Below are 13,755 nucleotides of genomic sequence, written 5' to 3' on the forward strand. Positions count from 1 at the left end.
ATCTCCTAATGGGGATTCTTAGGTATTTATTTACAAAGAGACTTATTTAATCGCAGTTGCTCAGTCCAACTGCCAAAAGAGAGTGCAAATGAGTTAGGAGGCTGGCTGGCATCTTTGGATAGATCCTTTTTTCTAGGAAGGGCTTTTGTAAAGAAAAAAGGAAATACTGTGATCCCACATGAGGAAATGGACTAGTCCAAAACCTGTCAGATCTGTCAACTTTTTACTGCCTAATGTAAGCAACAGCTTCACAGGAAAAAAATAATTTATAGGGCATTTAACTCTGGGAGAAATGTTAATTTTATCTGTATGTATTTTAAATGTTACAATTGTCCGTGATAGTTGTCCTTTAACAAGCATTTTACCATATAGCAATCTTAATGTTATGAAAAGTAATGTGCATCTTATAACAGATAGATATAGTGGGTGCATTTCACAATGCCCATAGTGATAACTTAGCCTAATAGTTGGAGTTACTGGCCCATGATGAGTATGCAGACTCATAGAACAGTTACTTTAGCACGTTGTTATAGAAAGTAGGTATGAGGTGAGCATGAAATTCAGTCTCTCCACCCAAGTGTTGGTAGCCATGGACCGCAGCAGAGTGTGCTAACTCATGTCGCCGCCCCTTTCACATGCATTGCTCACTGCTTTCCATCTTCCCTACACTTCTTCCTTCACAACCAGAAGTTCTGTTGTGAAGGAGGAAGTATTGGGAACTAGAGAGCAGCATGCAGTATATCGGTGGAAGCCAGAGTCATGGGTAAGTTAAAGGAGAACTGTAGAGAGAGGTGCATGGAGGCTGCCATATTTATTTCAATTTAAGCTATATCAGTTACCTGGCTATCCTGCTGATCCTCTGCCTCTAATACTTTCAGCCATAGACACTGAACAAGCATGCAGCAGATCAGGTTTTTCTGACAATTTTGACAGATATGACAAGATTAGTTGCATGCTTGTTTCTGGTGTGATTCAGCCACTACTTCAGCCAAATAGATCAGCAGGGCTGCCAGGCAACTGGTATTGCTTAAAAGAATATAAATATGGCAGATTCCATATAGCTCTCACTACAGTTCTCCATTAACACACTCTGCAGTGTCCCATGCTCACCAGCACATAGGTGCAGATTATTACATGGTCCGTGGTATATATCAGAATATGATTTGCTGCATAATAAGTCATGAATGTAGTTTTATTCTGCAGTTAATGAGAGAATATTATCTTTACTGTCTGATATTGTTGAGAGATTTTGTCCATGACAATAAGATGACAGAGGTGACATCTTCACTTTGATTACACGTTCGGGGTATTGACATTTCCACTGATGTTTTGTCACTAGGTTATGAAATAGAAGAATGGAAGCAGATTATGTGTGACCGGCTGAGATAGGTTTTTGAATTTGTTATGTGGTTACCAGAGTGATCAGAAGATGACGGGACGGAATTATACCTGCGATTAGGCAGAATCATTAGTGCTGAGGCTGGCTGATATGTGAACTTCTGAGTATAAGCTACCTAAACGGTCCATTTCTTCAAGAATTAGGAGATTTCCATTATGAGATTTTATATGGTTAAATAAGAGCTCCATGATGCTTGTAATAAAATTACAATCCAAGTTATAGCCGTTATTACAATTTATTCTTATGGGAAATATCCACCAAAGTTTCCAATTATTCACCTGCCAATGTTCTTTCCATTATAAGATGTATTAATACTTTTCCTTTCAAGTGTTATTATCTGTACTTGCTTTTGTAGAACAATAGAGGGCATAATAAGTCAGGCATCCCCGTTTGGTATATTATCCTTGATAACCAGATATTGTATTAGCAAAAATAAGACTCATACTCTAGTATAATAGTAGCAGAAGAGTATTGTACTGTATTAGTCATCAGATGTTGCATGCACTCTATATAGCTGTCTGCTCCAACAGCTTTTAAAGGAGTTCTGTTGGCTGTTTCAATAAACAAAAACCGCCACTTACCTGGGGCTTCTATTGGTCCCCTGCAGCTGAAATGTCCCGCGCCTTCCTCCTTGGATCCTCCGTTCCCTGCCGCCAGTCCCGGTCTAATCAGCCGTCGGCAAGCTCGTCATTGGGAGCTTACCGTCGCAGGCGCAGTACAAGAAAACGTCGTACTGCGCCTGCGTAGTAAGCTCTCGATGACGTGCGCGGGAGCGAGCATTATTCGCCTTGTTAGACGAATACTACAACGGGACCGGCTGCAGGGGGGTGATAAAAGCCCCAGGTAAGTGGTGGTTTTTGTTTATTGAAACAGTCCACAGAACCCCTTTAAGCAAACAGGATTAAAGTCTGATGAAGGCTGCACAGCCAAAATCTTACACTTATTCTTTTAAGTTAGCCAATAAATGGTATCATCTTGATTCAAAACTCTAGCATAAATGAGGCATAAGGCACAAAAATAAGACTTGTACTCTAGCATAAATAAGTTGAAAGGCACCAAAACAAGACAGATACTCTAGAATAAAAAGGCAAAAGGCTCAACAATAAGATTCATACTCTAGTTAATATAAAGAAGGCATAAGGCTAGCATTGCACTACACCAGATGAAGCCATAGAAGTGGTGAAATGCGTCTTGTGTTTGTTTTACTAAAACAAGCCTGTTGTCATAACCTGTGGTTTGTGATCTTCATCAGAGACAAACACTCTCCTTTTAACATTTTAAACATATTATTTTTCTATTTCTGGTACTGTAATGTATTTTACTTAATTCAGTTAATGCTTTCTCCTTTATTTGTGTGCTTTTGGGTGAATAATACTTTGTGGATCTATTTGTATTGCTCCTCACATTGAGGGTGTGACTTGGTTCCAGTCAATAAAGTCATTAGTGGGTGTGGCAACACGTGTACTGGTGCCCAAACCATGATAATTATTTCATTAGTATGTGGGTCTTTGTACCCTATGAATTTTGGTGCAAATGTGGAATATGTAGTTCAGTACGCTAGTTTGTGAGCCCCCTTTGTGGGTCTGTAAGCAATGTAAATAATTCAATGCTTTCTATTAAGTACAGAAGAAAAACAATAAAGGAAACACCTTAACCACTTGCTGACCGCACGCTTATACCGTGCGTCGGCAAAGTGGCAGCTGCAGGACCAGCGACGCAGTTCTGCGTCGCCAGCTGCAGGCTGATTAATCAGGAAGCAGCCGCTCGCGCGAGCGGCTGCTTCCTGTCAATTCACGGCGGGGGGCTCCGTGTATAGCCTGCGGGCCGCCGATGGCGGCTCGCAGGCTAAATGTAAACACAAGCGGAAATAATCCGCTTTGTTTACATTGTACGGCGCTGCTGCGCAGCAGCGCCGTAAGGCAGATCGGCGATCCCTGGCCAATCAGCGGCCGGGGATCGCCGCCATGTGACAGGGGACGTCCTGTCACTGGCTGCACAGGACGGATAGCGTCCTGTGCAGCCCGGATCACCAGGGGGGAAAGGTAGGAGAGGGAGGGGGAGAATTTCGCCGCGGAGGGGGGCTTTGAGGTGCCCCCCCCCCGCAACATGCCTGCAGGCAGGAGCGATCAGACCCCCCCTGCACATCATCCCCATAGGGGGGAGAAAAGGGGGGCGATCTGATCGCTCTGCGTGCCCTCTGATCTGTGCTGGGGGCTGCAGAGCTCACCCAGCACAGATCCCAACAAACAGCGCTGGTCCTTAAGGGGGGGTAAAGGGTGGGTCCTCTAGTGGTTAACAATATAAATTGATATACAAACTACAAAAGTGCAATTATTGGATGATTACTAAAAATTTGATTCTTGATCCAGTTTTCTAATGTTATAAAATGATCTACCATAATTTGATTAAATGAATTCATTATTCATAAGCGGATGGTTTGATTTTGCTGAGATCTACATCCTAGTGAAACTCTGTAGGCACCACATCTCAATGAATGTTGTAGGCATCCCAATTGCTTGTAGGTACCACATCTCTGTAAAATCTTGTAGGTGCCACCCCTCAGTGAATCTCTGGTAGGGTACCACATGTTGTTTAATCCCTGTAGGTGCCATCTTTCAGTGAATCCCTAGTAGTGTACCACATGTCAGTGAAACCCTAGTACTGTACCACATGTCAGTGAATCCCTAGTAGTGTACCACATGTCAGTGAAACCCTAGTAGTGTACCACATGTCAGTGAATCCCTGTAGGTGCCACCTCTCAGTGAATCTCTAGTAAGGATACCAGTATGGTATTATGCAAAGTGGTACATTTTTTTGTAAAGTAAGATGTGCTCATTGGTCACTGCTTGACATCTCAATCCTACTAATATAATAAATGGGAAAGTTCGGATGTTTGTTACTCGATCACGCAAAAACGGCTGAACGGATTTGAATGAAATTTGGCACACACATAGTACATTACCTGGAATAAAGTATAGGATACTTTTTATTCTCATAACCAAAAAGAGACAAATACAAATTTCACTAGAAAATGTAAACTGCAGCCACTCTTACACTGTTACACTGGAGGTGTGTTTAGCTTCTAAGGGTAGAATGGTTAATTTGCATATATTCAGCAGTGATGCACTGGGAGACATCTCAAACTCACTCCAACCTGAATTATCGCAAATTCTTTCTGTTTTAGGAAAGTATACTTTTGTTTTTCTTAACATCTTAGTAAGGGGGCTTTTAGGACCATTGTAGTCCCTTACACACTCCAATGAGTTCTGGGTCACCATGAGCTTGCTGGTTAGTCTGTACCTCTCGGTGTTACAAGCCCTACTGCATAGAGCCAAATTAATCCATGCCATGCACTGATAAGGATCAAAGAATCTAAAACAGTCTGTATGCATGTTGGATTATTATGGTTCTGTACAAATTAACAAGCTAACACATCATTGCATTCCAGCAGTTCTGGAGGTGTGTTTAGCTTTTAAGGGTAACAATGGTTAATTTGCATATATTCAACAGTGATGCACTGGGAGACATTTTAAGCTCACTCCAACCTGAATTATTGCAAATTCTTTCTGTTTTAAGAAAGCAAACTTTTGTTTTTCTTACACTGTTAATGGTAGGGTTCTCAAAACTTTGCACAGTTGGTTGATTTTCAAGGGGAATATTTCTGCCATTCTTGCACTGTTAATGGCACAAGCCTCAAACCTGCCATTCTTGCACTGTTAATGGCACAAGCCTCAAACCTGGTATAGTTGATCATTGGGTGACTGGGGTTCAATTTCAGAAAGGGGGTGGAGCCACAAATAGCCAATCAGATTTGTTTCATTCCAATGCAAATTATTGTTGCCAAACACCGCAAAACTCACAAACTTGGTAATTGAGTAATTGATTAATTGTGTGTTAGGGTTAGGAAAGTGGGCACAGCCAACACCAGCCAAATAGATAAGCGGGCAACGCAGGGTCATAAGTGGGCGGAGACAAATACAAATTTTACTGGGAAAATGTAAACAGCAGCCATTCTTACACTGTTAATGGTAGGGTTCTCAAACTTTGCACAGTTGGTTACTGGGTGACTGGGATTAATATTCAGAAAAGTGGGTGGAGCCTACAAAAAACAATCAAAAGTTACCTATTGATTTTTCAGGGGAATATTTCATTGCTGCCATTCTTGCACTGTTAATGGCACAAGCCTCAAGCCTGGCACAGTTGATCATTGCGTGACTGGGGTTTACATTTATATAAGGGGGTGGAGCCCCAAACAGCCAATCTGATTTGTTTCATTTTAATGCAGGCTATTGATGCCAAAGACCGCAAAGCTCACAAACTTGGTCATTGAGTAATTGTGTGTTAGGGTTAGGGTTAGGAAAAGTGGGCGCAGCCAACACCAGCCAAATACATAATCGGGCAATGCCGGGACATCAGTAGGCGGAGACAAATACAAATTTCACTGAGAAAATGTAAACTGCAGCAATTCTTACACTATTAATGGTAGGGTTCTCAAACTTTGCACAGTTGGTCACTGGGTGACTGAGATTAATATTCAGAAAAGTGGGTGGAGCCTACAAAAGCCAATCAAAATCCACCTATTAATCTTTAAGGGGAATATTTAATTGATGCCATTCTTGCACTGTTAATGGCACAAGCCTCTTGCACTGTTAATCACCTGTACCTGGTACAGTTGGCCATTGGGTGATTGGGGTTCAAATTCAGAAAAGGGGTGGAGCCACAGCCAATCAGATTTATTTTATTTCAATGCAAATTATTGATGCCAAAGACCGCAAAGCTCACAAACTTGGTCATTAAGTAATTGTGTGTTAGGGTTAGAAAAAGTGGGCGGAGCCAACACCAGCCAAATACATACCAGGGCAATGCCAAGTCATCAGTGGGTAGAGACAAACTCAAATTTCACTGGGAAAATGTAAACTGCAGCCATTCTTACACTATTCATTGTAGGGTTCTAAAACTTTGCACAGTTGGTCACTGGGTGACTGGGATTAATATTCAGAAAAGTGGGTGGAGCCTACAAAAACCCATCACAATTCACCTATTGATTTTCAAGGCAAATATTTAATTGCTGCCATTTTTGCACTGTTAATGGCACAAGCCTCAAACCTGGTACAGTTGATCATTGGGTGACTGGGGTTAAATATTTAGAAAAGGGGTGGGGCCATAAACAGCGAATCAGATGTGTTTTATTTCAATGAAAATTAATCATGCTAAAGACCACAAATCTCACAAACTTGGTCATTGACTATTGACAATTGTGTGTTAGGGTTAGAAAAAGTGGCCACAGCCAACAGCAGCCAAATACATACCCGGGAAATATTAGGACTACAGTGGGTGGAGAAAAATACAAATTTCACTGCTAGAATGTAAACTGAAATTTGGCACACACATAGTACATTACCTGGAACAAAGTATAGGATACTTTTTATTCCCATAACCAAAAAGGGGGTGGAGACAAATACAAATTTCACTGGAAAATATAAACTGCAGCCATTCTTACACTGTTACACTGGAGGTGTGTTTAGCTTCTAAGTGCACAATGGTTAATTTGCATATATTCAGCAGTGATGCACTGGGAGACATCTCAAGCTCACTCCAACCTGAATTATCGCAAATTCTTTCTGTTTTAAGAAAGCAAACTTTTGTTTTTCTTAACATCTTAGTAAGGGGGCTTTTAGGACTATTGTAGTTCCTTACCCACTCCAATGAGTTCTGGGTCACCATGAACTTGCTGGTTAGTCTGTACCTCTCGGTGTTACAAGCCCTACTGCATAGAGCCAAATTAATCCATGCCATGCACTGATGAGGATCAAACAATCCAAAACAGTTCTGGAGGTGTGTTTAGCTTTTAAGGGTAACAATGGTTAATTTGCATATATTCAACAGTGATGCACTGGGAGATAGTTTAGGCTCACGCCAACCTGAATTATCGCAAATTCTTTCTGTTTTAAGAAAGCAAACTTTTGTTTTTCTTACTCTGTCAATGGCAGGTTTCTTAAACTTTGCACAGTTGGTCACCGGGTGACTGTGATTAATATTCAGAAAAGTGGGTGGTGCCTACAAAAGCGAATCAAAATTCACCTATTGATTTTCAAAGGAGTGGAGCCACAGCCAATTAGATTTATTTCAATTCAATGCCAATTATTGATGCCAAAGACCGCAAAGCTCACAAACTAGGTCATCCTTGAGTAATTGTGTGTTAGGATTAGAAAAAGTGGCCAGAGGTAACACTAGCCAATTACATACCCGGGCAACGCCGGGCGACCAGCTAGTAATATTATAAGTGTGAAAGTTTAGGTGTTTGTTACTCAATCACGCAACAATGGCTGAACGGATGTGAATGAAATTTGGTACACACATAGTACATTACCTTGAATAACATATAGGATATGTTTTATCCCAATAACGAAAAAGTGGGCTGAGACAAATACAAATTTCACTGGGAAAATGTAAACTGCAGCCATTCTTAAACTGTTAATGGTAAGGTTCTCAAACTTTGCACAGTTGGTCACTGGGTGACTCGGATAAATATTCAGAAAATTGGGTGGAGCCTACTAAAGCCAATAAAAATTCACCTATTGATTTTCAAGGGGAATATTTAATTGTTGCCATTCTTGCACTGTTGATGGCACAAGCCTCAAAACTGCTACAGTTGGTCATTGGGTGACTGGGGTTCAAATTCAGAAAAGGGGTGGAGCCACAAACAGCCAATCAGATTTGTTTCATTTCAATGCAAATTATTGATGCGAAAGATCGCAAAGCTTGCAAAATTGGTCATTGAGTAATTGAGTAATTGTGTGTTAGGGTTACAAAAAGTGAGCGCATCCAACACCAGCCAAATACATACATGGGCAACGTCGAGCAATAAGCTAGTGTGTAAATAATTGTTAGCCTACTAGTCTATCCTTTTGCTCGTTCACCATTCTGTTAGAACTAGGCATCTTAGGGTCAGTGTTCTCAAGCTATTGGATGAAGTTTTTTGTTTGTTGGAGTTACACCCAAAACAACAGTCATATCTTATTTATTTAAACAAGTGCAATTGATGACCAGTATTCTTTTTTCCTTCTCAGCTTTTTGCGATCTTTGCATTCGCAACATGTGGTGGTTACTCCGGAGAACTGAGAGTCAGCGTGGACTGCGCCAACAGAACTCTGAGCGACCGCCGCATTGACATCCAGATCGCTTACCCTTTCAGGTAACACAACTTCATTAAAGTGGACCTACGGTGTAAAAAGTAAACCTACAAAATCAACACAAGCAGAAGGTTAGCTGCACCCCCTTTTTGAAAAAACTGTCATGGCAGTTTTCTGCCAGACTGCCAGATTATGTCATCTGTGGGTGGGAGGAGCATCATAGTGTGGCCTGATGGTTACTCTGCTTCTATCTGTGCCACTGAGCCACTCAATCACAGTGAGGAAAGGTGAAGAGAGAAGCAGTGCAGTGCCAGCCAAAGTATGTTTTATTCTACAGCTGCCATGGTGCTTCCCTACTGCAGTGCTTAAAGAAAACCTGAACTGAAAATTAAAAGTAAAAATAAACATACACACATCATACTTGCCTTCCGTGTAGTCTACTCATCAATCTCCTCCTCCTCTCCTGTGTCCTGTTTGTCCACTGTGATCAATGAAATTCTCTGTCCTCCATTTTGAAAATGGCCATTACTCCATAACAGCTTTCTGGTCAGCACACAGTTAAACTGTAACATCACCCACTTGAGCCATGGGGAAACATGGACACATCAGTTCTCCTCTCAGCTATAACTGACAGCAACTGATATATAACTGACAGAAACTGATATATTTCAGTTCTGACAAAATGTTGTCAGAACTGGAAGGGATCATTGTCAGAAGAAAATGGTCAGCTTCTGAGAGGAACTGATGGCAAGGTAACTATGTAATGTTCATTTGAAGTTACCTCATGTGTTTATTTTAAATAATTTTACTCAGTACAGGTTCCCTTTAAAGAGAATCTCCGACCAAGAATTAAACTTTATCCCAATCAGTAGCTGATACCCCCTTTTACATGAGAAATCTATTCCTTTTCACAAACAGACCATCAGGGGGCACTGTATGGCTGATATTGTGGTGAAACCCCAGAAATTCTGAGTACGTACGTTTGACAGTTTCCTGTCTGTGAACCCTGTTGCATTGTGGGAAATAGCTGTTTACTGCTGTTTCCAACTGCCAAAACAGCAAGCAGCAGCTACATCACTTGCCAGCAGTAAAAATATCACCATGTGATAAATGTCAGAATATAAATCAGGGCTTTAAATTATTTTACAATGGGCAAACACTGACTAAATCATTTATACATAATTATTGTAAAAATGAGGCACTTTTTTTGATTACATTATTTTCACTGGAGTTCCTCTTTAATGAAGCCATCAACTATTGCTGCTTCAGGTGAAAAAAAAAACGGGGAACAGTCATAGTAAGTGTAATTCTAGCTCTGTTTCACATTGGAATTTACAGCGTAGGTCCACTTATATGTATTATTTCTTGGGGATCTGCATGCTCACCACTAAAAATGAAGTCACTGGTAACCCCCAAAATAACAAAGTTTTAAGGTAACAATAAAAAAAAATTACAGATTAAGTTCCCTGATTTACATCACTAGCACTTATTTAATGGTAGTATTTTGTGACAGGGATGTATATCTAGCAAGTGTACATTTGCATATTTTTGCCTCTTGCCACACATTTTTATTTAGAGGTGATGACAGTGCCAGAAAGAAGACACCCAGTCAACTTCATTTGACCCAATCCTCTTGATATAGGCCGGGGCCCCAGTGCAAGTTTTACATTGGGCCCCCGCAACACTCTAAACATAATACAGTAATTGATATGGAAATCTTCCAAGAACAGCCACAGTATCAGAGGTGCAAGAAGGGGATGGGGAAATGATTACTATTATTCAAAGCATCTATAGGAGCGATTATTACTAGCCAGGGGCGGATTTACCATAAGGCACTGTAGGCACGTGCCTACAGGCGCCTGATGATGGAAAGTCTTCTCACTCCCCTCCCAGAGTGCCTCCCTCCCTCCTACCCTATGCAAAGTCCCAGGTGGAGTGTAAATGAGAGGTTACTCACCCTGCTCTCGGCTTTCCACTGACAAGATGTCCCTTCAGCTATTTAATACTGAGGTTTCCCTAGCTAGCTAATACTTGGGGGCACGTCTAGCTACTTAATACTGAGGGAACCTCTGGCTACCTAATACTAAGGGACACCTGTAGCATCCTATGACGAGCAAGGGAAGTAATGGAGCAGCGACAGCTGGGACAGCCAGCACACTTGTAGTGTGGTGTGGTTTGGTGGGGTTTGTAGGTTAATAGAGGGTGGAGTCTAGGGTGCCAGGACATCTGTGCCTATAGGCTCCTGTGAGGTAAATCCGGGGCTTGTTACCAGCACATAACCTGTAAAGAGCTACAACTGCGGTTGAGAGACGGCCCTAAGGACCCCGGAACAGTCGTAGCCTTTGCATTCCCTATTGCTACGCCACTGAATATACCCTGTGGGGTATATTCTAACAATGGATCTCCCAGATATGTTTCTGGAAAAAAAAAGTAGACAATTATGTTTTCAAAATTTTATTGAGTGCAATTGTTTACAGTATAAGCATTGTTGTATCACGAAATACATATCAGGCCCAGTGCACACCGAGCGGTTTTAGCAGCGATTCGCCAACCGCATCCACCTGTGAAAACGCTTGGCTAATGTATTTCAACGGGATGGTGCACACCAGCGATTTGAGGTTTTTAGCAAGCTGCAAATGTGCCCCGTGCTGCACATTTGCGGTTTGCAGAAGCGTTTCGACCTCAATGTAAAGTATAGATAAAACGCAAACCGCTCTGGAAAACGCTACATCAGAGCGGTTTTCCAGGCGTTTTTGTTACAGAAGCTGTTCGGTAACAGCTTTTACTGTAACAAAATTTGTAATCTGGTACACAAAAACACTCTCAAAAACGCTAGGCATGTTTAGAAAATGTCTCTAAACATGCCTAGAATCGCTCTGAAATCTGTTCCAAAAACCGCTAGCGTTTTGAGGATCTGCTAGCGGTTTTGGTGTGCACTGGGCCTCACTCAGTTTTTTAGAACTTTATTTCATACAATGTACACTAGGGCTAGGCCTGGTCAGGCAAGGTAAAAAATTTCTAAAGCCCAAATAAGCACAGCAAGAACCTTATGGTTCCCCATTAGCAGTAACAGCAAACATAGAGGAACTCACCCTTGAAGGTCTAGAAAAACAGCAGATGCGGAGACAAAGGTAAGATAGGTTGGATGAATAGTCAACAAATTCAGCCAATGTTTAGAAACCAGAGAGCAGTAATCAGTGAAACCAGATTTAGAAGCCAGAGGATCAAGAACAAGGAGGACATTGATTAAAAAAGGCCCTGCACTGATGTAGTCAAGCAGTGTGGGGATGGAGCAGTTATATCAACCTCCCAGCCAGCTGCACTGTCACTTACTGTCTGTCACTGGTGTCTGCTTGTCTTTATAAGAAATGGGGTTCCCAACAAGGAATGTGGAGATGCATGCCTTAGGTCGGGGCTACCTTACTCTAAAGGGGGATCTTGGCTATTTATGTCTCTTTCAGGGGAAATTATTTTTTTTATATTGCTTGGGAGGGGACAAAGGGGGGTTATGATATGAGGCCTGTTAATGCCAAGGGGGCTCTCTTAAAGAGAATCTGTACTCTACAATTCTTACAATAAAAAAGCATACCATTCTATTCATTATGTTTTCCTGGGCCCCTCTTTGCTGTTTCTGCCACTCCCTGCTGCAATCCTGGCTTGTAATTGACAGTTTTAGGCAGTGTTTACAAACAAAAAAACATGGCTGCTTACCAGTATGTGATAGGCTGAGAGAAGCTCAGTCTGTGACTCATACAGAGCCTGGAGGGGACGTGGAGAGGGTGTGTATAACTTCTACCTATCACAGCAGAGCAGCACATTTCTGCCTGAGCCAACAAAGCTGACAAAGGAAAGAAGATTACATAATATAACAGAGATAATACAGCAACTGTGCAACTAGTAAAGGCTGCAGTAAGACAGACCACATTAGAACAGGCATAGGAACTTAGAGGATAGAAGAAATAAGGCAGAACATTTTGTTACAGAGTCTCTTTAATGGTTGGGGGATAAACTAACTTTTTAATTTGTTTTTTAAGGGTCACTGGGCTTGATTCACAAAGCGGTGCTAATTGTTTAGCACGGGTGTGCTAAACAGTTAGCACGTGAAGTGCCATTCGCGGACTTTTGCGCGCGCAAAGTGCCGCGATTCGCTCGATCGCGGACTTTTCCGCGCATCGCGGCACTTTGCGCGTGCAAAAGTCCGCGAACGGCACTTCACATGCTAACTGTTTAGCACACCCGTGCTAAACAGTTAGCACCATTTTGTGAATCAAGCCCACTCTGTGTAATTATTTGGGGGATATCATTTACGTTTTATAACTCTACCTATTTATGTTTTTTGTGGGGTATGCTGCCTTTTCATGTTTTTTTTAGGGCACACTGATAATTTATGTTAGGTGGATATACTACTTTTTATTACTGTATTATTCCTGTTTGGCCACTCCTACTTTTTACCGCAACACCTTCCCTGGTGCCCACCTGTGCTCTGGATCATTTCCAATCCTAGCAATGCCCCTGACTAAACAATATATGAGAGGTGATTTATAGAAGCAAGCTCTGATTGGTTACTCTTGAAAAATTATAGAGAACTGAGCGCTGATAATAGTTTACAAAAGCAAGGTATTGCATCATTGGATTATTTGCTCCATCGATATCAAGAGTGCAACTTCATGGTTGGATATTGTCACATGATGGAGTTGTTATTATCATGCTGCACTTGTGATGTCTCCAGAGGCCTCTATACATTCTGAGCTTCCCAAAAGTGAAAGAATATGAAGGCTCAATTTAAATGACAACTGAAGTGAGAAGAGTATAGAGGCTGCCACATTTATTTTCTTTTAAACAATACCAGTTGCCTGGCAGTCCTGCTGATCTATTTGGCTGCAGTAGTGTATGAATAAGACCTGAATCAAGCATGCAGATCTGACAATAATTACCTGATCTGCATATGCTTGTTGAGGGTCTATGGCCAAAAGCATTAGAGGCAGAGGATCAGCAGGACTGCCAGACAACTGGTATTTCTTAAAAGTGAATAAATAGGGCAGCCTCCATATCACTCTCGCTTCAGTTGTCCTGATGTGAACTGCTGTGTTCACATGGGGTGGCTTCGATTGAAAGGGGAGTAGGCCAACGGTGCAGCCACTTGAGTTTTGAATTACCATAACCATCATGTTTTTATGCGGTAGACCAAGATGCTAAAAACAAATATTTCTGGATATAAGATTA

The 13,755-nt window shown here is 41.6% G+C and overlaps 1 protein-coding gene across 2 annotated transcripts in view; it reads left to right on the forward strand.

Moving 5' to 3' along the window:
* SYNPR (synaptoporin) overlaps positions 1–13,755 on the forward strand; it is a 356,819-nt gene that overhangs the window by 256,973 nt on the left and 86,091 nt on the right. For both annotated transcript variants that reach the window (XM_068253787.1, XM_068253788.1), the window contains one exon: positions 8,470–8,594. In XM_068253787.1, the coding sequence (XP_068109888.1) occupies positions 8,470–8,594 (125 nt within the window). The remainder of the gene's footprint in view (positions 1–8,469; positions 8,595–13,755) is intronic.

Source organism: Hyperolius riggenbachi, chromosome 9, assembly GCF_040937935.1.
Source record: "Hyperolius riggenbachi isolate aHypRig1 chromosome 9, aHypRig1.pri, whole genome shotgun sequence".
NCBI lineage: Eukaryota > Metazoa > Chordata > Amphibia > Anura > Hyperoliidae > Hyperolius > Hyperolius riggenbachi.